Source organism: Triticum aestivum, chromosome 4A, assembly GCF_018294505.1.
Source record: "Triticum aestivum cultivar Chinese Spring chromosome 4A, IWGSC CS RefSeq v2.1, whole genome shotgun sequence".
Lineage (NCBI taxonomy): Eukaryota > Viridiplantae > Streptophyta > Magnoliopsida > Poales > Poaceae > Triticum > Triticum aestivum.
In genome coordinates, this window is record NC_057803.1 from 631,676,497 (window position 1) to 631,701,427 (window position 24,931).

General features: G+C 46.9%; 1 protein-coding gene and 1 pseudogene across 1 annotated transcript; both read right to left on the reverse strand.

Moving 5' to 3' along the window:
- Positions 1-2,668: 2,668 nt before the first annotated feature.
- Positions 2,669-10,027, reverse strand: LOC123082769 (uncharacterized). The gene is made up of 12 exons (XM_044505022.1): positions 9,828-10,027; positions 8,684-8,819; positions 7,684-7,902; positions 7,362-7,585; positions 6,908-6,982; positions 6,464-6,535; positions 5,144-5,223; positions 4,960-5,035; positions 4,634-4,875; positions 3,723-4,524; positions 3,401-3,629; positions 2,669-3,322 (listed from the first exon to the last, which is right to left on the reverse strand). Exons 1-12 carry the CDS (start codon positions 9,840-9,842, stop codon positions 3,303-3,305), a joined length of 2,190 nt encoding a protein of 729 aa, XP_044360957.1. The 5' UTR covers positions 9,843-10,027; the 3' UTR covers positions 2,669-3,302.
- Positions 10,028-21,113: 11,086 nt separating this feature from the next.
- Positions 21,114-24,587, reverse strand: LOC123084148 (uncharacterized; annotated as a pseudogene).
- Positions 24,588-24,931: the final 344 nt, after the last annotated feature.

Sequence of the window (24,931 nt, forward strand, 5' to 3'; positions counted from 1 at the left end):
GTCGCCACCGCCGTCGGGGATCATGCACGCTCACAGGCAGCACTGCTCTAGTAGTAGTGCTTGCTCAGTCAGCTCCTGAGCCACATCACCATGTGAGCGTCAGCCATGGCAACGAACCCAACACCCTGGGCCTTGTTGTCAAGCAGGTGGCTGAGAGCTACCATGAGAGCCTCATTGATGAAGCCACCCTGGGTCATGACAGCGCCATACAGGTCAGGGTGGACGTCGAGGGGCTTGCACTCCCTGATGGCTGTTGCCACCTCCTTCACCGCCTCAGTCATGCTACAAAAGACATTGATCTCCTCCTCCATCAGGCCTCCTCTCTTCCTCTTCCTATCATGGACGGGGTCAAATGGCTTGTCGAAGGGCTTCGCGAAGGGCTTGTTAGGGCCATCAAGGACCTCGGCGTCCAGGGTCCTAGGGAAGTCTGGCGTGGGAGAACCAAGAGGCTCCCCCGAGCCCATGGCATGCTTCCCAGTTGCCAGCCCGAAGAAGAAGATGTGCTGCATCTGGTTGTAGTTCTGTATGGGTGTGTTGAGGAACTCAACGTCCTTTGGGTGGTCCTAAGAATGAAACAAAAGTGTTGTTAGTTGCAATTATCAGTAGGCAATGGTGGACAGTATGAAAAGGAAGAGGGCTATGAGCTAACCGCGACATGGCCGGTGTAGTGCTCTGCCTCCAGAACTATGGAGCAAGTGTTCTCATCCCATGAGGTGCCGCTAAGGTCTCTCAACTTGGACACTTGGATCCATCGACTTCTCCACTTCCTCAGGTGGTTGTACACCTGGGTGGCAGACACCTCCTGCCCATAGAACTCGAACACCTGCTTCGCAACGGTGTTCAAGTGCACCTCCTTGAAGCCCTTGTCAGTCCTAACTCCACTGGAGATGAGCTCACACATCTTGTTCACCACGAACGTGGACATGAACGGCTACCACTTCATGTTGTTCGACCTACCATCCTTCTTTGCCTTTGTTGTTGCTACCTTGAGTGCAGCGGCAGCAGCAGCAACAGCACCAGGAGTTGGCTCAACGAGCACTACTGGCACATAGAGGGAATTAAACGTGAACACCTCTGAATCAGGTGCCATCTCGGACATAGGCTGCGAGTCCTCGACAAACGATGGAGCAAACTGGCTATCGGACAGGACAAGGGCCTGACTAAGATCTTGCGTCTGCGTGGTCATGTCCTACAATCGTAGCACGCATTGACAGTAAGCATAGCACACAACATACCGAACAACCCATGAAAGCAGGAGCATACATGTACATGGTTCATCATTATCATAGCAAGCACATGCTTCATCGCTATCATACTAAGCATACCGGACAATCTATGAGCAGGAACATACATCTACAACAAACAACATGCTACAAATGCACCACCAATAGCTACAAATCACATATCTAAGCACGAATGAACACAAGCACAAGGTTCAACTTCAAACTCTACTACTAATCTAGCCTACCACATGCTTGAACATCTAGCCCTACCATAAATTGCAACCGTAGCATAGCAATCAACCACATCAGCTCATAGATCAGACCGCTAATCAACCATGCATCTATATCAAACCCTAGTTGCAGCTCAGATCTAGCTAGAAGGAAATGAGAGAAAGGGGGATTGAACTCACAGAGGCCATGGCTGCAGCTCGAGGACGAGGGGGGGACGGTCGTGGAAGATCAACGCCGGCCGGTGAAGGAGCATCGACGCCGTGGACCGCCGGCCGATGAAGATGTGCCGCTTACCTGCTCGTCGGCGCCGATGCGCGTCGGCGGGAAAGCTCGAACGGAGGGAGAATGGTGGCAGGAGTTGGGGCGGCGAGGAAGGGGCTAAATAGGGGTGGACTCGGCGGGAGGTGAGCCGAAATCCTCCCGCCGATTTTTCGGCGACGCGGGCGAGCCCGCGCCATCTCCCTGCTCGCACGAGGGGAGACGCGCGTCGCCCTCCCCTGCCTCGCCCGAGCCAGGCTAGCGAGCTACTGCCGATTCGGGCATTTCCCCTAGGCGGCTGGGCCTGGCCTGGACGTGCTTTATGTTCCGTGCGATGCGGGCCGCACAATGAACGCAGGCTACCAAACAGGCTTAATCTTTCCCGCACGGGCCAGGCTGGGCCATATGCAGGCAACCAAACACGCCCCTAGTCTTTCCCTCCAAGCTCCAACCCGCCTTAAAAATAGTTTTTTCCTCGAAAGTTTCTCCACCCGCCGAAAAGCGAGAAGCCATACGCTGCCCACCTCGTCGTCAGCTACGGCATCCTCGTAGCCCCGCCTAGCTCCCCTGCCATCTCCAATGAGATTCCAGTAAACTTTGTTTTCACCTTTTGGTCTTCCCCGTCGTCTAGAAGAAAGAGGAGAAGAACTCATTCAGACGAAGTGTCCAAAACTGTGATCCATGGTGGATGAATTTCGCCTACTTTCTCGATTCATTTCTTGCATCTCACTCGATGAGCATCTATATTCTAGCGGCAGCAAATTGTTGTTGGCCACTTTTAAGGAAGAAGAGGAACAAACGTATCCATGTAAAGGTCGGGTTTGCTCGAGGGATTAAGTTTAGGGAAAGGGCTAGGTGCACAAAAGTTTAATCATTCAAATTTGAAGCTATTTCCATGTGAGGAGATAGGGATATGATCCAATGCTATGCTTTGTCATCCGGCAGCCACCGGGATGAGCCTGCGGATGCCCCCAACATTTCATGAAAATGGGACCTCAAATCTTAAGAAACCAAATTTCTGTAATTTATTTGACTACGATATAATTATTATTTTGAAATCAACAGAAACTTCTGTGAGTAATCTCTGATTTTTTTGAAAATTAGAGGTGTTAATAAAAACATAAAAAAACTGACACTTTACAAATTTATGGCTACATAACCAGAAAAATTGCATACCTCTTTCAAAAAAGGCAAGAAATAGGAAAATACTCCCAACGTTTTATTACAAAGTTCACATAGTCCTTTCAGAAAAGGCAAGTAATAGCACTCTGCTAGAGCAACCAAGACGCAGGTTCCAGTTATTCAAGTAATAGCTCAATTAATTACCAGAATCAGTTACTCCTAGAGATCATCAGACTTACCACAACTGTATACACTGTTGCACGCACAAGATAAGACTCCGGTTATTCAAGTTTATATTACAAAGTTTGTTTAGGACTGCAACATTTGGCCGTTTACATGATACAAGATGATAGACAACAAGGTGGACAAGTGTAACAAAGTCTGGACAAGTTTGAATCCAATCCACTTGGGTAGAAGAACACAACAAGCTGTAACAGCTACGCCAATAAGATTTTCTGAGGATCAATCCTAACAGTCACCCAAGTATCCTACAAACAAACAAAAAACGTAATCATCATTAGACACCAAACCTTAAGCATATTGAGCACGCACCACATTATACATACCACTGGTATCAATCAATTGGTCAAACGTAAAGTTGTTGGAGAACTTGAGTTGCCTTGGAGCTGGGCCAGCAGGCACAGGATAAGGTGGCGGCGGCGGCGGCAGTGCCGGGGGTAGAGAACGTTTGTTCCAATTGATCACCGCTCCTGGAAACGAAGACTTCAACAGCAGATAGTACAACAGCCACTCAAACACAATGTTCAGGTACGCCTCAGCCTGTTTTTCTGAAAGCTGAAAAAAAAGATGCAAGAAGAAATTCAGTTAGAAAGCAAATGTTAGACTTCATATTTATATAATATAATCAAGTTCTGGTTCAGTAATTACCAGGGCACCTAAATTTTCTCGAGCATGACTTAAAAAATTACGCGAACAGGACAATTGGCATCCCAAGGAGGAGGTGTTGTAATTCCGCCAAAGATATACTGTCATCATTGCAGGTGAACGGATTGCACATGTTGACCAATCAGGTACATGGAGTTCACCGATAAAAGTGTCCAGAAATTGCTCACCGCCCATATATTCAAAGTGTAACTCCGATGTTAACCAAAAGGCTAGGCGTGCAGCCGAGGTCATCGCACCGACATGGCAGCGGAAATAAGCCCTTGCACGCTTGCTCATGCCAGCACCAGGGAATACTCTTATTCCAGTTTGCAGGTCATGAATCAACAGCTGTACAAGCTTGGGGATCTTGCCATTATTGTTAGCAGTCCCAGGTGGTATCCGTATTCCAGAATAACCGGCCAGGAGCTTCAACTCATCGAACCGGAATATTTCAGATAAAACCGTGCCAGCATCAGACATATTCTCGCAGTAGTTATTGTGATCAAAATCCACTATTCGTACACTGCCTCTAAACAGTAATTTTTTGGAGGTACTATCATACTCAAGGTTTGCCAAGATGAAATGTGAAACGCACTTCTGTCTCTCATGGTAACTTTCAAGAAGCTCAAAAAGCATTTGAGCTATCTCAATACCTTGTAATCCCAGAGAAACAAAATACGGAACCATACCGACAAAGTCTATGGCTGGATCTGATGGAAAAAGTACCACGTCGAATAGTTCATCCCCAAGCCTTGATAAATATTTGATGAATAACTCAGTACTTGGAGGGACAGGGCATTTAGAGCTGCAGTAAAAGATCTATTTAATGCATAGAAACAAAGCAGGAAGAAAAAAACAGACCGCGCAAGCACAAGCACAAAAGGAAACATCATGGCCGAGGACCGATATCTTACCTTGAAGGAGGCTGACCTCCCCGTAGCCGAGGACCGATATAGAGACTACACTCTTTGTCGTTATTAATGTTCAAATAAGACAATGTATCCTGAAGATAAGCATTGCGGCTATTCACTCGGATAATTGCATCAAATTTGCTGATATTTTGTTTTTGAAAAGCTGCACACACAATGTGCTCAATTGTAGAATTGTCTTCAAATTGCATCGGGAATGGGCTAAAGTTGCCAATATATACAATAACCTTCAAGTAATTTGATAGTAATATGAGTGAAGTACTGTTAATCAAAATATGCATACCAAACAGAAAACGTAAATCAACGCCAACCTGAATTTTTGAGATCCCAATCATCCTGCTAGAGGATGGTGATGACGATATTGACACCTCTCTAACAGGCTGGCTGCTGTTGGGAGTTAATATGAATCAGAGTTAAACCATGTTAAGAATTATAACACAATACAGAACATATACACACTCAGAGAGAGAGAGAGAGAGAGAGAGAGAGGATTACGTGCAGCAATGATTGTTGGTAATGGACTGAAACTCTTGCATGTCTACAGGCCTTGATTTTGATTCTCTGTTAATAGAAACCTACAGCCAAAGCAAAGATAAATAACATTTCAGTGCAATCAACACATTTCAACATCCTTGTGTATGGAAACAAAAGTGACAATTTGTTCTAGATTCAGTACACAGATTAAAGACAATTGGCCCTCTGAATTGTACGGCTATGTTAAACATACTCAAATACTTCGATTCACTGCATTTGCACCATAATCCATTCAAAAGCGTAGCAGAGTGAAACATACCTAGCTACTCAAGCATTTCACTGATCCATTCAAAAGCGTAGAGAAGTGCATGTTGAAGTAACATTCCAAAGAATTCAGTCAATGCATGATGGAAAACAACCAGATCCTAGAAACCACTAAAGCAAAAGTAAATATTAAAAAATAAACGGAATCAACAACTATTGGATAAGCTCTTATGCAAATTTAGCAAGTAAATAGCAAACAGATACAATCTTGATTTCGACTCCAGGAAAATCTTCACTTGGAATGGGCGTTCTTGAATCACATTTAAAACCATGTGGGAAAGAACACTGTGTATCAAAACTTTCAGAACAAAGACTCTAAATAGTTTCTAAAAAAAACTGCGCATCGAAATCATTCGTACAAAAATCTCGAAGCATACATTTTGCCCGAGCATGGGGGCAGTGAATCAGTTTTAGGCATAACGCACTTCATTGAAATCCCACAATGTATCGATCATTCAAATCCATCTGAAAACCGAGCTCAAAACGTTCAAATTAACTCCGGACATCATCCAGACTCCAGAGAGAGCCAAGAAAATCTCCAATGAAACGTGCAGCTAGACAGCTACGGTGCACAAGCCAGAGTCCATGGGCTGCAAACAAAACTGACCAGGCAACAAAAACGACATTGGCACAAGTACCTTCTGCTTTGATTAAAATGGAAGCCACGTACAAGCAAGCAAACGAAACGAAAACCCGGTGGAATCGCCGGAGAAAGTCAGGAAACCACAGAAAAAGGTCAGATGATTGTCTTTGCAATGAAACAGGCAGACTGCTTCCATGGAGGTGTAGTTCCCCCAAAACAACAAACTGGATACTCTGAGTTGTTCCAAGAGCATGCAATAACTGGAGGCTTGCATATGTACAACGTTATGCATCACAATATAAAACAGTACAGAAGTACAGTACAACATTGTAGTTATCTTTTTGCTTCAGTACACACTTTCAGAAATTACCCGAAAGGGCAGAAGAATGAATATCATAGCTCATTTTCTTAATCAAGATTACAGAAAACATTACCTCACGCTTATCAGCAGACATACTTTCTGGGACTTCATTAAACCTGTTATCACACCTACTCTTGTAGAGAATCTAGGGCAAAATAAAGAAATCAAGTCAGACATAATCACATGAACACATACAACTTGCAAATATGAATGGCTGATATTAGGTGTCAAGTATTATAGCTAAATGATAGAGATAAATATGTCCAATTGGTATAGAACAGTACGCTGCAGCTTATAGTTGTAAAACATCACATCATTTAATGGAAATGTTGTACCAACAGCTAAACGAGTAGACTGAGAAATGCAAGTAGAATTGAATCAACGAAGACCTCGCTAAGATTCCTAAACATACAAATAGTTATGCTTCTCAATATAAATGGACCTAATTCTTGCACTCAGAATATATGTTTGCATTTACATAGCAAGGCATATTGGCATATTGCTATAGAGTACTTACAAGCTCCTGCATCTTGGTGCGATGGTAATCAGTCTTATCCCAGGAATCCAGTATTTCCTTTTCCAACTCTTGAACCTTGATAAAGATTTAAAACATGTTCATGTTACACATCAGGACAGCCTAAATTACATGATGTTCCAAATCCACATTGCATTTTTTCCCCGCGATAATTTAGCTAGAAATCGAATGGCATCACCATTTCCATGATTCTATGAGATATGAATTTGAACCTGTGAAACACTTACCCTAACATGTTCGAGAAAAAAGATGCTCCCTATGCTACAGAAGTTTAATTTCTCGTGAACTATGGAATGTAAAATATTGAACAAGAACCGAGTTGCTGAGAGCCAAATCAGAATAAATTTGGATTTACTTTTGTTTTTCTAGTATTTTAAATGTGAAAAATCCAAAAATATTTTCATTAATTAAGCATTTAAGCATGATGAGTAAATACCTTTTTATCGGCATCTGAAGCTTCCTTGAACTTCGCTTCAAGTGCATTTCCTTCCTCTTTGCTATGCTGGCCAACCAAATGTTTCTCCAATGCTGGGACCTTAGGTTTTTGTGGTTCAGTTTGCGTAGTATCATCATCAAAATGAAGAGGCCTTCGATGTTGTCGCTTCACAGATGAAGGAGGCATTCCAGGATGTGGTCCTTGCATTGCTCTACTTGTAACCCCTACAGAAAGTATGCAACAAAACCAGATCAGTGACAAGGGGTTTTCTCATTAGTTAGTGCTCAAAAGAATGAACAGAACAGCTTCAATAGATAAATACCAGCACTTGGATGGGGAGCCAGGCCACTAGGGTTTTCTGCAAACTGGCCAGTAGAGGGTAGTGAAATTCCCTCCGCCCAAATACCATCTGGTAATACATCAGGAAGTGGTCGCTGCTCTCGGAACCTCTCCATTAAGTACACAGCAAAACAAAATTCCTTGAAGGACAGCATCCCATCCTTATCCTGGTCGGATAAATCCCACACCTTCCTTATGATCTCTATAAGTGGAGAGGGGCAGAATTTTAGAAACTTATTGGCAGGGAACAAAAAGAACCACTGTCCAGAGAGAATTGGGCATCAGAGGTAAATTTCAGTGGGAAAACAAGCTAACAAACATAGACAGTATTTATCTGATGCAGTTTGTTCATCAACCGTACCAAACGTAGCAAATAGAAATAACTAACGATATACAAGATTGTGGTAGCCCTCTGAGGCACTAAACTCCAATAATACAATCGCAGGCAAACATAAGAACACACTTTGACTATCGAGAAACAGTAGGATACTGATGACAGGATAAAACATGATCAAATATGTCAATTCAAATTGCATCTAGCAAAAGAAAATAACTGAGTAAGTTAATAAAATAAATGCATATTTGTAGTTATAGGTACATGCAAAAAGAGGTCTAATGATAACGAGCAGTAACATGACCCCCAGTAGCATGGCACCAGCAGCCACTGAATTTGGAATGCAGACAAACTAATGAAAAATGTAACAAAATAACTAGTCATCTAAAAGGCAATTTTCATGGCCAAAAAAAGTAAGAGCAATGACTGCAAAAGCAGGACGCCTTTTCGAACTAAAATTTGAATTTGAACTTACATAAACAGATTTACTTTTTTGCATGTTGCACCCTGCATATAACTACCACCTAGTTATTGGCTTAAATTACTGTAACGTACCAAGTTCACAGGCACACAAAAAGAGCACGCAGGCCATCATTCACAGTATCTGGAAGGAAATATGGTAAGTATACATGGAAGAGAGAATCACTACCTCTTGGCAACCACCAACTTAAAAACAAATTCCTTGCCTCTTCACCAGTAATCTTCCCATCTCCATCTCTGTCTACCTTAATAAACACAGTCATATATTTCCTGACATCTGCTTGAGTGATCTTGGGCCATGGGGCCTGAAAATGTTTTTGATTGAATACATTGCTTTAGATCAGTCTATTCACCCAATGTTGAGATGTAAGTTCTGCAAGTACAGTATTTGAAATACTAACAAGAACCATGATGAAGTAGATATACTTTGCGACGTGTGGCTCAATTTTCTAATAATCAAACCATACTATTTCCTGCCATAGGTAGTTGTGAGTTGTGACTAGGTTCTCAAAGCTGCTACTCATTGCACATCTAAAATCATTGACCCACATCCATTTCTTCCGGTTAGCACTTGAGCAGCAGATATTGACCAAATCACAGCTCAAGCTTCTCCAAAGAAATGTGGGAGGTACAAAGATAACTAAGCTGAGCATTGTTCTAAATCTCGGTTAGGATGAAAGCAGCATAGCTGCTGACCCAATTCGTAGCTCAAAATCTGCATCCCAAACCTCAGTTGCTCCCAATTCCTAGCGTAGCAGTGACGCCGTGGAAACTTATGTGCTTCTAGCTAGCTAAGCTACTCTCCTCCCTAAGTTGGTAGCCACCAGGCTGTGGAGCAAGCAAGTTCCAAAACTTGACACCCCATAAAATTGCATGAAATTAATGCTGCGACAAAAAAAATACATCATGTGTACGCCGACGAATACCACTACTGTCCAATCAAACAGCAACAAAACCGCTTAATTCACACGAACCAAAACGAAATGATGCCATTGTCTACTGCTTTCCGTTTCGCTCTAACGAAACTCCCACTGTACATGATAACTAGAGAGATCCATCATCGAAGACCCCAAAATTAACGCGCAACAGATCGCATGGTAACAACGAAGCACTGAAGCAGTGAAAGGAAAACGGGAGAAATTGCTAAAACAACAGTATCACAGTCGTCCTAGTAGATCATTGAGCGCAGAGGGCAGAAATTAATAGCAAGAAATTCTCCAGCTCCAGGAAGCATCAGACCTGAACAATACAAGTAGAGTATGCATGCACTGATAACAGATTAATGGGTGTGATGGTTTCGGGAGGTAGCTTACATAGCAGGGTAACATGTTGTAGCCGACGTTGATGAGCAATCGGTTCGCGCCGACGTTCCTGGCCCCGGGACGCGAGAGGTGGGCAGGGCCCTTCTTGGAGACCAGCGCGGTGTCAACCTTGGGCGTCTTCTCCGCCGCGGGCAGGCCCGCCTGCGACGACGTGACCGCTGGCGAGGGCGTAGAAGATCAAGAGGGCGCGTAGGCGTACGCCCGGGCCGACGGAGTCAGCGCGGGCCCGGTGAAGACGACACCATGCTGGCACGCGCCCTCGTGTGTCCACGGCGGTGCCGACTCGCCTGGAGGCGGCCACAGGAAGTCGGTGGGCACGCGGCCACCTCCGCGTCCTCTCGCCCGGCGCCGGTGGTTCGCGCGCATCGTGGCGGCGGTCCCGGGTAAGACGATGCCGTGCTGGTACACGCCCTCGTGAGGCCATGGCGGTGCCGACGGGCCTGGAGGGAAGCCGGTGGGCGCGCCGCGTCCTCCCGCCCGGCGCCTGCGATTCGGGCGGATCATCGCGACGGTCCCGGCCCCGAGACGGGCAGGTCGGGCGAGCTGCTTCCTGGAAACCGGCGCGACCGCGGGCGCCTTCTCCGCCGCAGGCAAGACGAAGGGGAACGGTCTCTCCTCGAGGTCCTTACCGATAGTCGCGGACGACGGCACCGGAGTTGGTGGAGCGGAAGCGGGGGGTGGGCGGGCCGGTGAGGGCGCGGGGAATGCAGGCCCGCAGGGGTACGCCAGGGGCGGCCAAATCGGCGCGGGCAGGGGGAAGACGACCCCGTGCTGGTCCGCGCCCGTGTGAGGCCACGGTGATGCCGACGGCCACACGAAGGCGGTGCGCTTCCGCCCGCCTCGGCGTCCTCCCGTCGGCGCCCCCCGCCCGCCGCCGTACGCCTGGCTCCGGTCTCCGCCGCCGCTCCTGAGGCAGAGCATGATGATGAGAGGGCGAAGGAGGGAGGAAGAAGGAACAGGTGATGCGGGGAGGCGATTTTGGCGAGGAGGCGAGAGCGCGGCCGAAATGCGGCGGAGGCGGAGGCGGAGGCGGCTGTGAGTGTGGTTAGGTGGAGACAAAACCCTAGCGCGACGGAGGCGGAGGCGGAGGCGGAGAGGGGTGTGACGGTGTGAGTGCGTTTCGCTCAGGTTCTGCCTGGATGATGAGAAGGTGCGATGCCCGGTTTCAAAAAGGCCACTACTAGGGCCCCAGCCAGCCGTCTGATTAGCTTCACGCCGCGCATAAAACCCGATACCCAAAAAAACAAAACCCGCATAACCAGAACATTATATCGCCCGAAGTTAATTCGAGTAAAAGACCATTGTACCCGAATAGCCCGAAATAAGTTGCCAACCCAGCAAATATCCCGCACGGAGAGAGAAGGCCTAGCCCAAAATTCCCCTCCCCCGCCTTCCCAAACAAAACCACGCCCCCCTCTCCCCTCGAGGACTCGCGTGACCCCAAATCCCCCGCTGCACATGGCCGCCTCCCTGCCCTAGCATAGCTGCCCCCGCCGTCACCCCACCCCACGCCGACACGCCCCGCCGCCGTCGCCACCCCACCCCATGTCGACACCGCGGTTCGCCGACAGTCCACATCTGCACCACGACGATGCTAGGTCGCTTGCCATCGTCTCTATCTCACCCGATGTGTTGGACTGCTGGTGAGTGGTGACTCCGCCGACGTTGGTCCTCATCCTACCCAACAACCGACGTGACTCGACGACGACGCCTCCCGCACACGACTCCACTTCTCCATAGGCTGAGACGACGTCCTCCTTCTCTCCCGCTGCAACGCTGTCCGCCGATGCCAGCCACCAACTGAACCGCTGATGGCCCGACGCCAGTCACCTAACATCCATCATCAAGCAATGTTCGGTTCACAATTCCAACAAATAAGGGATGTTCGGTTCGCAGGATTTTGAAAACGCAGAAATAGTAACAACACATAGATAAAATAAAAAATGCATGTGGAAAACATAAGATTAGTAAACATCAAGTTTTGTCAATCTAGGTGTTTGCTACACAATAATGCTAATACAAATGCTTAAATAAAGTCAACTCCCATAAAATATATTGTTAGAATTTTATTATGCCACTAAAGATCTTAATCTCATTCTTCATGCATAGGAAATTAAAGTTGAGCAACAAATTGATGTGAGAATTCATGTCTTTTCCTTTGAAATTGAGATCAAAGGAAAATTCCCTCCAATTTTCTTTGCCTCGGTTATTTGAATCAAATGCATGAATAATACCATTATAGGAATAGGAAAATTCCCTCTATTTTCCCTTTTCCCCATTAATTCTTTGAACAAAGGCGTGAATAGCACTATCATCATAGGAAAATTTCATATTCCTGCATTTTTTCATGTGAACCAAAGAGGCCGTACGAAATATTGTACTACCTAGTTGTAGCTCATTATTTCAACGTTTCCTTCATAAGATCAATCTTGATTTGTAACACACTTTGTTCTGAGTCTTACGACATTTAACAAGTACGTGCGATAACTCCAGTTCAGATTAGAGCTTAGCCTTGAAGTTGTTTCATCTCTCCTCCATCTTGTTGGTGTCAAGTGCAATTTAAACTATCCTAGTTAATAGACTTCACACGCAAGACGGTTTTCAAACTGGCTACTCCATCACGAACAAAGCTTAAGGCATCTCCAATATGGACCCTAAAACCGCCTGCAATCATCTGGCCTGAGCGATTCGGACACAATTTTTCATCCAAGACGGCGCCCCATTGGTCCGCCAACCAGTCCAGTTGTCCATTTTTCCGCAAATCAAAGGGGCTTTGTGGGCTTCCGGCCCACTACCACATACGCGTTGGGAGCTGTGGAAAATGTTGGATGACTATTTCTGTTGTTTTTATTAATCTGACCCTCGTAGGGGTATATATAGAATACATTATGGGGTGAGACTTGGAGTACAAGTCAAGTTATAGTATATTTAAACTATCCTATCTCTACTCTTTATCTCTACACAGTTATACTTCTACCATTCCCCCTCAGTCGTAGCAAGAGTGAAGTGGACGATTGCGACTAAATTATTAGCCCTGCGCCTTCGCCGTGCTCTTCGCTTCGCCTTCATCATTGTGTATTTGATGGTTGGCACCTAGGTGCGGTGACTGCGTCCCCTTCTGGTGCCTTCCTTGTATCTCCTCTATTCCCTCCCGCAGTCACGACGAGAGTGGCGTGGATGCTAGTGACGACGCGGACGCTGTTGACTGGAGTTGTTGTTAATGAGTAACGGTAGACCTGGCCCTGTATGTCGATGTCGATGTAGCCAATCATGATGTAGTCATGGTCGAGGTAGTCGTGGTCGATGATGTAGTCGTCATGGATGATGAAGCCGCACAAAAACAAAGCGCTATGTTGTAGATAACAGAGCTGCAGTTGTGGACGATGCACCTTGCGGATGTCAGAGGGTGCCGTCGGCGATGAGTCCACCAGTTTTGCCAGGACCTGAGGAAACCCATTGAGCACACGTCGGTTTTGCCAGAACCGTGTGGCCATGTTAGGGGTTGCCACTATAGTGACGCCATGTCGATGCAGTCGTGGATGACGCGGTCGATGCCATCGACGAGGTCGCGTCTTGCAGAAAAGTCCATCAGAGGACGCTAGGTGTCCATTTTGTGGACGAGGCGGCGTCAGTGTGTTGACGAAGATGTTTGTGAAGACTATATTGATGAAGACCTTGACGATGAAGTGATGTTGCAATGGCGTGTCGACGATGATGTCGCTTGAAGGCGTCCCTTGCGGCGACGATGTGTGGATGCCGTGTAAGTTGTACGTTGGAGTCGCTTTTCATAAAGAGGTAAATACATGAGAGGTCTTAGAACTTGCACATGGCGGTCACTTTGGTGCACAAAGTTGCAAAATACGTGTTTGTGGTCACTAAACTTGCGAGGCCGTTCAAATACAGTCACTCTCACCGTATGTATGCGTATTCGTAGTTGCCAGTATGACATGGGCCCGCTGTAAGCCGCTGTAAATGTTCTTGTATGATAGATTTTTGTAGAAAAGCCCTCAGCTCTTTTTTTATTTACATAGGAAGCCCCTCAAATAAAAAAACAGTGGAGGGATTTTGATCCCACGACGTATTACTGGGTGGCTCGCTTGGACAACCACCACAACAACAGTACCTAATGGTTAATTAGCACGGGAACCTTGTATATCTTATCAACGCAGACTGAAAAATTTAATGAAGAAATCTATCTAATAACCTATGGAACCTGCGGGTTCGAACCTATGACATGGTGATTCACTTGCGCATAAGCTAACCACCAGGCAACTGCGACATGTGATGTAGTTTGTGGATAAACAATGTATATGTTTTTTATCACTCTTGTTCTATGTAAATACGTGCCATTTTAAAAACTGTTTAAACATTGTAAAAAAATATTTGTGTAATTCAAAATATGTTCGTGCATTAAAAAAGCTACGCGAACAGTTTTTTGAACTATGCGAACATAATTGTACATTGTGTAAACTGCACGAATATATATAGGACAATTTTTATCTACAAGCAGTGGTAGTTACCACCTAATTGTTTAGCCTCCACGTGTCCCTCAAGCCGTAGCACCAATTGGGTTGGTGGGTGCCAAAAAACCCGTTAGTGTTCAAGCCTAATTTAATCATTTAGTTAAAATGTTTTACCAGCCAACTATTAGCAACAACCTGCTAATTTCAGGGCTGCATGCAGCAGACCTCACCGAATGGATAAGTGCGAGTAGCTATCCACTAGGAGACATTGATTTTAAAACAACCTAGCTGGACACGTACTACCCATACAATGTACGTACACATTGATGTAAAAAATGCTTATTATATGTGTGCTCCTTAAATTCAAAGAGATCATAGTTCTATATGTGCTCCAAAACTTAAAAGTATAGACACAATATTTTCCCAGTGTTCTGAGTGTCCATAATGTATACTCAAAAATTTAATCCTAGAATATATACTTGTTATTTAGATGGAGTATGAAGTTCTGGAGTATGGAGTATGGAGTATGAAGTATCAGGATGCATGTACTTCATAGTAAATGAGTGTGCAAAAAAGTATGGAGTATGCCGAAGAGCCAAAAATATAGTATGGAGTAACCCTAAAAAAAATAGTATGGAGTATGAAGTACGTGGTATGTACTTCATAGAAAAAAATATAGTATGGAGTACCCCCGCAAAAATAAAATAACAGTATGAAATATCATAAAAAGAGGATAGTATGTCGTATATCTCATAGTATAAAATATGGAGTATATTTTTTTAGAAAAGGAAATATGGAGTATATATAAATATCAGTATGTCACGTTGATAGATACGCTAAATACAAATACATTCATGGCTTCATGGACTCCTGAGCGGTTGGTTTGAAACACCATATACACATGTTGTTTCCATCAATGCATGTACGCATGTTCTTCCTTCTCATACATCGCCATTTCTCACGATGGAGTATATACTGTGAGCATATGTTGTGCTGGAGCAGTCATATGTCGGCCATAAACAGTATTGCGACGCAGCCGCCGCTCGCCTCGCCGGTGAGCCATCCGAGATGTGCAGTAGTATGTAGTCGTCTCTGCTACCTCATAGAGTAGTCGCTCGTCGGCGTGTGCAGCCGTAAATCGTTGTCACCGTCGCCGCACCATAACAATCTTATATTGGTGGTCGTTGCGCATCACAATCTTACACGACGGATTTGTTTTTTTAGATGCATGATTGATGTATCGGCTAGATGAACGCCTTGGAACATGGTCCTAATCCATGATCATAAAAAATCTGATTATATTATAAATCGACTAGGAGGAATATTATAGATTGGGTCCTCTGGATGAATACGTTGGAACATACATCCATGCTCCTAATCCCATCAGCCATCAACGTTGCCCGCGACCCCTGTATAAGAATGGAAATTAGGAACAATTAACAATCGATTTACACGATGTTTGTGTAGATGCATGTCGCATACCTTCTGTCTCTAATGATTTTTCCAGATCCAGCTTTACGTGAAGATTTTGACCGAGAAACATGGAGAGAGAGAAAGAGCGCTCTGAGAGAGAGAAAGGGATTAGCGTTGCATGATTTTATGTCAAGCGATATACGGGGCTAGCCCAAGAAAATAGGAAGGTGGAGATCCGAGTAGAAAATATATCCTTTTTATTTTACCCGCAACCCGTTAGGAGCCGCACACATCTCAAGCAATCAGACGGCAAAAAAGATGAAGGTAACTACCACCTAATGGTAGGATGTATTTTCCCTATATAGGACTATATATATATATATATAATGTGTCAACTTTTTTTAATGCAATGTACATTTTTTAGTTAACACAAATATTTTTTAAAGTGTTTAAACATTTTTTTAACGCATGTACATATTTTGAATTGCACAAATAATCTTTTATAAAGTTTAAATATTTTTAAAATAAAAAATATTTATTTAATGTAATATAAATATTAACTTGTTTTACTAACGACTTATATCAACAAAATTATAATTTAAATATAATACACGATTAAATATTCATACCAACAGTTTAGATTTTAAATTATGAATATTGTAAACTATACAAACATTGAACTATACAAAATGTGCATATAATTATTGAAATGATTGTATAATTAAAATAGTTTATGAATTTAATTTTAAAAATTATTAGTATTATAATAATAATATTTTTATTATTCATAAATATTATTTGGAAATAATACATGAACAATTTTTTATGATCCATGAATTTCTAAAATAACACGAATAGGTTTAACGATACAACATTTTTTTAATTAAGAATATTTCTAAAAGATGCACATTTTTTGAATTATGAATATTTTAAAAATTATTTCTGTTATTTTTATACAATTTTTTTATAATTTATAAGTATTATTTAAGAATAATACATGAACAATATTTGAAAGTTATCTTATTATTGGCATTATAATTTACATACTGTCTACAAATTTTTGTAAAAATAAACAAGTGCAAAATAGGTCGCGTGGACCGCAGACCATTTCTGCTCCATGAGCGTTTCTGTTTTTGTACATTAAATGTAGTTATCCATAATGGTTCTGTACATACATGTGGTGCAGTGGCTGGGACGTGTATTGTTCTAGCATTAGGTCGAGGGTTTGAGACCTGGTCGTCATACTTTTTTTGGATAAATTATCGCTCATCCTGAGAGTTAGGTCCCATCGGTGGTTGACTTTTTTTGCACAAAAAGAAAAAGAAGCAAGGGTTTTGTGCAATAATGCGTCCATGTGTCATTGACAGTGGCCCGTGCCATGCTGGTGTAGATGGATACGCCCGCGTACGGGGAGGGTGACTGTATTTGAACGGTCTCACAAGTTTAGTGACTACAAACACGTATTTTGTAACTTTGTGCACCAAAGTGACCGTTGCGTGCAAGTTCTATGACCCGTGGTGTATTTACCTCTTTCATAAACATGCGCGACGAAGATTTTTTCTCTTTCTGATGAGGCATAATATACCATAGTCGTCTTGGAGCATCCAACCACGTCCACCTAATTCGGTCCCTCAAACGCCGGCGGGCACGTCCGCTTTGACTCTCATTTTCTCTCTCCAAAACAACCGGAGCCCTCATTTTCAGGCCTCACTTTCTCTCTCCCTGCATGCAACATTTTATCGAACAGGTTGTGTGCATGTTCATCGGCGAGTAGGCGGCACGCGGAAGCCAACGGCACGCAGGCCAGCGCCGCGGCTAGTACGCAATCAAACGGGCATGAGCACGGCGGCTGCGGCGGCCAGTACGCACGCACGCGGGCACACACAAGGCGGCTAGCAGCCAAAGCAAGCACGCACGCTATCGCCTCAGTGTGCATGCATGCGGCTGCTGCTGCGCATGAACGCGGGTGTGCACGCGGCGGCTAGCACGCCGGGCACCCACTCGACGGCTAGCACGTCGGGCATGCACGCGTGCGGCGGCCAGCGCTGGAGGTCTGGGCACGCGCGCGGCTCCGGCTGCGCATGCAAGCGAGCTCTGAGCACGCAACGGGCCATGCGAGACGTTGGTGCGCGAGCTCCGGCCCCGGTGTGGCGAACGGTCAGCACGCCCGCGCGGCTGCGGCCAGCTTGCCCGCGACGCCCGCGAGGCTGCGGCCGCCGGCCAACACGCCCGCCAGACTGCGGCCAGCTTGCCCGCGACGCCAGCGAGGCTGCGGCAAGCACTCCCGTGGCGCCCGCGCGGCTGCAGCGTCCGGCACGCCCGCGGGCGTGACCGGGCAGCCTCAAATCGTCCTCGGATTTGAGATGGATTTGAGGGGTGCCGCTCAGTCCGGATGTTTAGAACATCTACAACCGGACCTCTTAAACAGTCCTCAAACGCTCGGATTGACCGGTACCCGTCATATTCAGTCCAAATATAAGGCGAATATAGGGACATCCGGGCGCGCCCACCACGTCGGACTGACAAAAAGGTCCCAGCTGAAAAAGCCCTCAAACCCGGCGGTCTGAAGCTCGTTTTCTCCGTCGGACCGATGGCGTCGCATGGCGCAGCTCCGGCGGGCCGCGTAGTGCATTGCCCAACTATTTAAGTCGACCGGCGGCACCGAAACACTATCATCCATCCACATTTTCATACACCTGTCCGCCGCCGCCGCCACTTCCAATCTACCCTCCACCTAGTAGCCATGCCTCCACGTCGCTGGGTGAAGAGTGAGCCCTTTCTGACTCCGGAGTGCCGGCTCGAGCTCCTTGAGCAGATCCGGGCAAGGTGTGAAGCCCGGATCGCCGCGAGGCTACCTCCGGATGCAGTGGATTTGGAGGAGGAGTTGGAGGAGGAGGAGGAGGATGAGCCAGAGGAGGAGGATTTGGGGGACGCTGGGCGACGGGGATCTGCAGGCGGAGCAGCAAGCCATCCTCCATTCCCTTCGATCGGACTCGGCTGCGGAGGCAAGACGCCGTCGCCGGCAGGAGATGGAGGCGCAAGAGGCCGCAGACGAGGCGGAGTTGTTCGCCTACATGAATGAGGTCGATCAGGAGGAGGATGAGTCGGAGCCCTCCTACCCGCCCGGCACCGTCGTCGTGGACATCTTCAATGACGAAGAGTAGGTATGGTAGTACGTAGGATTACTTTTGCATGTTTTGTATGGATTTAGGGGATGAAATATGAGAAAGGCAGATGCAAAGTGGCTAATTTGAGGCATGCCCGCGTACACGTTCGCAGACATTTGAGGAGCCGGATTTACAATGTCTGGCTGTAGATGCTAGCTCTTATGGAGCAAATAAGAGGTCTGGTTGGGTTGATATTTTTTGACCGGGCAGACCGGACGAACGTTTCGGTCGTATAAGGGGTCCGGCTGTAAACGCTCTTAGGAATGGAGTCGATTAATGCAGATGTCGGTGAAGTTCGTTGATGTAGACGCGTGCAACGCTTGGTGTCGGTGTCGTCCGTATCGAGGCATGCTGCACGTATCTAGTTATTCTGTCCGTTTTGACCCCATGTCCTTCGTGCCTGCAACCGCACATACCAGGCTAGCTCCGCCAGGGCCTGTGTGCGCGGCCAGCCGGCTGCACTCCGCGCGTGGAGCTTTGTGCTCGCCGGGAGATCCAAGACCCGGAGGTGTCGCCCTCCCGTGATCGTTGCGGCTGGGCCTGGTCGCCGCAGGTCGACCAAGTTCATGCTGCCGCGTCCCGGCGTGATGTAGATGCTGTCGGAGCCGTGGTGCCGTACACGTATTGCCGAGGCCGTCAAGATGTTGCTTTGCTGTCGATGTAGACGAGACGCTGCGACCCGAGCAATGCTACACATACGTAATGTTACGTTCATATTTTACGTAAAAGCTGATGTGGGGTTTGTTAATTGGGCCAGGATTTACAGCTGGGGCCCACCCCGGTTAAAATGGGGGGGGGGGGGAGAGAAGAATTTTATGGAAGGTCACGTAACCCTACGTAGAACGTTTCGTAGGTGTAGAATTATCGGAGCTCCGCGTGAGGTCGTCAGCTGTGCGCTGCCTCCGTGAATGCATGGTTGTGATCGCCGTATAGCGTCATCGCCATCATACGCGCCCGACGAATCTTCACCTAATTTTCAGCGGAATACGAGGGTCCTAAAATTTGTTTGGTGGCTAAAAAGAAATTAATCCATCGGATCGAATTTGGAAATTGATCTAATCTATACAACACTGATGATCTAAACTATGGAACCAATTTGATCTTCGATCGATTGGATCGGGTGCCGCGCCCTCGGAGAGAGAATATTAATCTTCCCAATCTCATCTTTGATCGATCGGATGGGGCGCCTCCTGGAAAAAGAAGAGTGATATAAGGTTCTAGGATTAGCTTCATTGGACAACCGCTTTAATACCATGTAGAAATTGTAAGGTAACTATTTCTATTGTTCTTAGTGATCTGACCCTCGTAGACAGAGTACATTGTGGGGTGAGACTTGAAGTAAGTCAATTCGTCGTAGAAGAAACGAAAATTCTAAACTTACGGGCAGCACCATACGGGCTACCCTCTACGGACGACTATGGCCCCACCTGTAATCCCTCCTCCCTCGTGAATTCAGTGGTGTGACCCTCGTTAATTTCCAATTAATTTGTCCCACGTACTTCTGTAGATTGCAACCCGTAACAAATGTTCGTAGCTGTAGCAAAGTTGTAGAAGAAAACTGCTTGATTAGCCGGATGCACGCCGCTCGTTCGACACCCGGCTTGTCCGCGCAACACGCGTTGCGTGGGGCCCGCCCATGTGCCCCTCTCTTCCTTCCCTTATCTCCTCCCCACGCCTAACGACAACCTCTCCTTTCCCTTATGCTCTTCTTTCCTGCTCATAGGCAAGACGTGCGCTCCGCGCTCCTCTCCATGACCAGGTGATGTAATCCAATGGGCACCGGCGAGGCTCCACCGGTGCTGCAAACAGCGCCGCCGCACTGCGCAAGATAGCGGCTTGCTCCCGATGCGTTCTGCGAGGCGGAGCTGCAGGGACGCCGGCACGCCGTCGTGGTGCGATGCGTGCTCAAGGTAGAGATGTGGTGAGGACACCACCGTACGTGCAACGAGATGCGAGCAGCACTCCCGTGAGCCGAAGATGCTGCAACGACGTACAAAGAAGCACGACGGCGAGATGTTGCAAGGTCAGCGGCGACGGCGTGGGAAGCGACGGTGGTCCGACGAGGGGAGTTGCAGCGGTGGTCGGCGACGAGCCGCTGCAGTAACGCCGTCGAGGTGATGCTGTGAGCCGATGCTGCGATGGACGTTGCCGTGCTGCGAGCCGGTGCTACGGTAGCATCTCGACTGCGACGACGGCTCAACAGCTGCGACGTTTTGCTGCAATGGCGGCTCGGGCTACTCCGGCGATGCTGCAAGCCAGTGCTGCGGCGGCGGCGCCTGCTGCGAGCCCGCCGGTGCTGCGACGGCGCTGTCGTGCTGCGAGTCCGCCGGAGTTTTTCTGTGCTATGGTCATGGTGGCATAGTGAAGACAGAGGAAGGAGACCATGCTTCATTGACTTTCATCCACGGCTAAGGATGCCCAAATCATACGGTCCAGGAGGTGGATGTTGTTTGCTTTTTCTACATCCGGATGACGCCTAGCAGCCGCCGTAGCCACATGCTCGGCGGCGCACACGCTATCAAGCGCGCTGGAGCGGCCGCACAGGAACCGTCCATCTCACTTGAGATGGCGACATGTGGGGATGGACCGACCAAAGGAACAGACAGGCGACAGTGGGTTTTGCCGCTTCCCTTTCGAAGGCCCATCCCTTTTTCCAGCCCTCCCCGTTCCGTTTCCCATTCCCTCTCCGCCTGGCGACCGACAATGAGTTAAGTGGCAGAGAGGTGACGGACCAGCGAACCGAGCACAAGGCGGGAGGATTCCAGCAGTTTTATTGGATTGGGTCGCGGCTTGACGGGAGATGATGGAGGAGAAGGAAGTGAGGGAGCTGGTGGTTTTTTTTTTTTTTTTTTTGCAATCCAACTTGAGAGCTTTATTCAACAAAAGTACTCCTGGGATCATCAGCCGGAAGGCTAGTGAGCAGGAAAGATGGTCTAAAATCAGTCCAACTTTCGGTAACCAGCAGTGTGTATGCATGTTTAACACAAAGATGGGCCGGTACATTGGCTGATCTTAATACATGTTGAATATGAAAAGAAGCAAAAGATGACGCTAGCTCTCCAATTTCTAAAAGTAACGGTGCCACAGCAGATAAACCATTGTGACGATGATTCCAGAGATTGACAATCTCCACGCAGTCTGTTTCCAGAATCACATGAGAGAAACCACGAAGATTAGCAAAAATTACTCCATCGCGCAAGGCCAAGGTTTCCCCAATGAACGGATCTGTAACCCCCACATGGGGTTTGCTCCATGCACCCAACAAGGCCGTGGAAGATCGGGCAACATCACACCCGCCCACCTTGTCGGAATCCATACTGACAGCCACATCAGTGTTAATTTTGACCACCCCTACCTTTGGAGGAGTCCATCCATGGCTCGGCAACACTGAAGCATGAGATTGTGGAATATCCAGCACCGTCAAGTCTTCTCTGATGCGCTGCATTGACACAAACGGATCCAACTGATCATCGTCATGGGTGACTCGATTTCTTGAATGCCATATAGCCCACATAACAGAGACCATTTGAGCCCTCTCATTTTCAGAGAACTGCTCATCACAAATGATATCCCGAGACCATGTATCTGGGTGAAGGCGCGGCCTTCGGATACCAAAGAGTGCAAACGCTTGTTCCCAGAACAATTTGGCATGAGAACAATGCACTAGGGCATGCATAAGATCCTCATCCATTGCAAGACATACATTGCATCTACTGATAGCTTTGCTGTGTCGATGCCGCAGTGTATATTTGTCTGGTAATATTTTCTGAATAACTCGCCACCAGAAGACACGCACCTTTGGCAAAACTTTGAGCTTCCAAAGTCGCTTCCACATCTGTTCTTCAGCCTGTGAGGTGTTTGTAGTCGTCCCTTCCTCTTGAGCTAAGCGCTCTTTGCGAGTCACTAGAGACCGATACACAGATTTAACATAATAGATTCCACTTCGTTCATGAGCCCAAGCTAGAAAATCATCACCACCGCCCACACGCAATGGGATATTTAAAATGGCATCAGCATCGGGTGCAGCATACACAGACCGGATCAAATCCCGCCTCCATGTCCAGTTTTCCATATCAATCAGCTGATCCACCATTGCGAGGGTAGTACCATCCGGAACTACCATTGGAGCCAAATTTGGGAGGCCCGGAATCCACCTATCATGCCAAATAGATATAGTTGACCCGTCCCCAACCCTCTTGATCAGCCCCTCACGAAGCGCCTCCCTGCCAGCCATAATCGCACGCCAAATGGCAGAAGAAGTTTTCAGTCTGGTGGCCTCCATAAAATCACAGTCAGGGAAGTAGCGTCCCTTCATGACTCGTGCGCATAACGAGTCGGGGTTAGTGATGAACCTCCAACCATGTTTACCAAGAAGTGCCAGGTTGAAGAGTTCCAGATCGCGAAAACCCATGCCCCCCACGCCTTCGGCGATGCTAGTTTATCCCAAGCCAACCAATGTAACGATCGTCTATCAAGGGATCCACTCCACTAGAATTTTGCCATACTCGAACTTAAATTTTTGCACACCTTTTTTGTTAAAAGGAAGCAAGGCATGCTGAAAGTTGGGATAGCTTGGCTTACTGACTTGATCAACGTCTCCCGCCCAGCACATGCAAGGAGCCTCTCAGCCCAACCATTCATTTTACTTCTAAATCTCTCGCCAATATGCTCGAAGGTGCCACTGGTGATCCTCCCCACCGCAGTCGGGAGTCCCAAATATCTTTCACTAAGCGCCTCCACATGAATGCCAAGAACCTATTTCAGCTCCTGCCGTCTACCACTTGGGGTGTTCGGCGAGAAAAAGACTGAGCTCTTATCTCTATTCACCGACTGCCCAGAGCACAACGCATATAGATGCATGATTTCATTAAGCCGGACAACACTCTCTTGAACTGCACTAATGAATATAAGACAGTCATCAGCAAATAATAGATGACTTGCCCACGGTGCTCGAAAGGATACTCTGATCCCTCTATCAATCCGGGCCCTCCATAATGATTCAACATGGAAGTGAGGCCTTCTGCACACAGAAGGAAGAGGAAATGGTGACACGGGATCACCTTGCCGCAGTCCACAAGACGGGGTGAAGTACGGTAGGAGCTCACCATTCACTTTCACCGTAAACCGGATTGAAGAGACATACTTCATAACCAGATTCACGAACTTTTCACTAAAACCAAGCTTAAGCATGATAGCTTGCAAATAGTGCCATTCAACTTTGTCATAGGCCTTCATCATATCTAGCTTGATAGCACATGTATAGTTCTTGCCCTTTTTGCGCCTTCTCATCGTGTGGATACTCTCAAAAGCAACCACCACATTATCCGTGATCAACCGGCCTGGGACAAATGCACTTTGCTCTTCCCCAATCACGGAATCCATCAACTCTTTAAGACGGTTAGTAATCATCTTGGCCCCTATTTTTTAGGCACTGGACAAAGCGATATGGGGCGATACTGTGCTATGGATTGTGGGTTACGTACCTCTGGTATTAATGTAATCCATGTGTCATTAAACCCCAACGACATATCACCACCATTCAAGAAACCAAGAACTGCCGGCACTAGATCCCCTTGAATGAGATTCCAGTGACGCTGAAAAAACCCCGCGGTGAACCCATCAACACCGGGTGCTTTTGACGGAGACATCTGGAAGAGAGCAGCTCGAACTTCTTCAGGTTCAAAAGGTCTATCCAGGGCCCAATTCATATCCGCAGTAACACGCTCCGGGACATATTGCAACAAATCATTCATATCATTATAACCTTGCGAGGAATACAAGTTTTGATAGAAAGACAACACCTCCAACTTATCGTCATCTTCAGAGGCACAAAACGAACCATCTGATCGTTGAAGCCAGGAAATTCTATTCACACGCTTCTGCTAGGCCGCTTGCACCTGGTAGTATGTCGTGTTACGATCGCCTTGACGCAGCCAAGGTACCCGCGAGCGTTGCCTCATCCAAATCTCTTCTTGCCGTAGTGCTTCTCGAAGTTTCAACACCGTAGCTTTCTCTTCCTCCGGCGGGCCTCTGCCAATAGATTGCTTTCTCA

Bases quoted from the DNA above. Each gene is read 5' to 3' on its own strand.
- LOC123082769 (XM_044505022.1), bottom strand. The intron at 6,536-6,907 runs GTAAGTACTCTA...ATTTTGCCCTAG, and splicing joins GCACCAAGATGCAGGAGCTT to ATTCTCTACAAGAGTAGGTG. The intron at 5,036-5,143 runs GTAATCCTCTCT...AACTCCCAACAG, and splicing joins ACCAACAATCATTGCTGCAC to CAGCCAGCCTGTTAGAGAGG.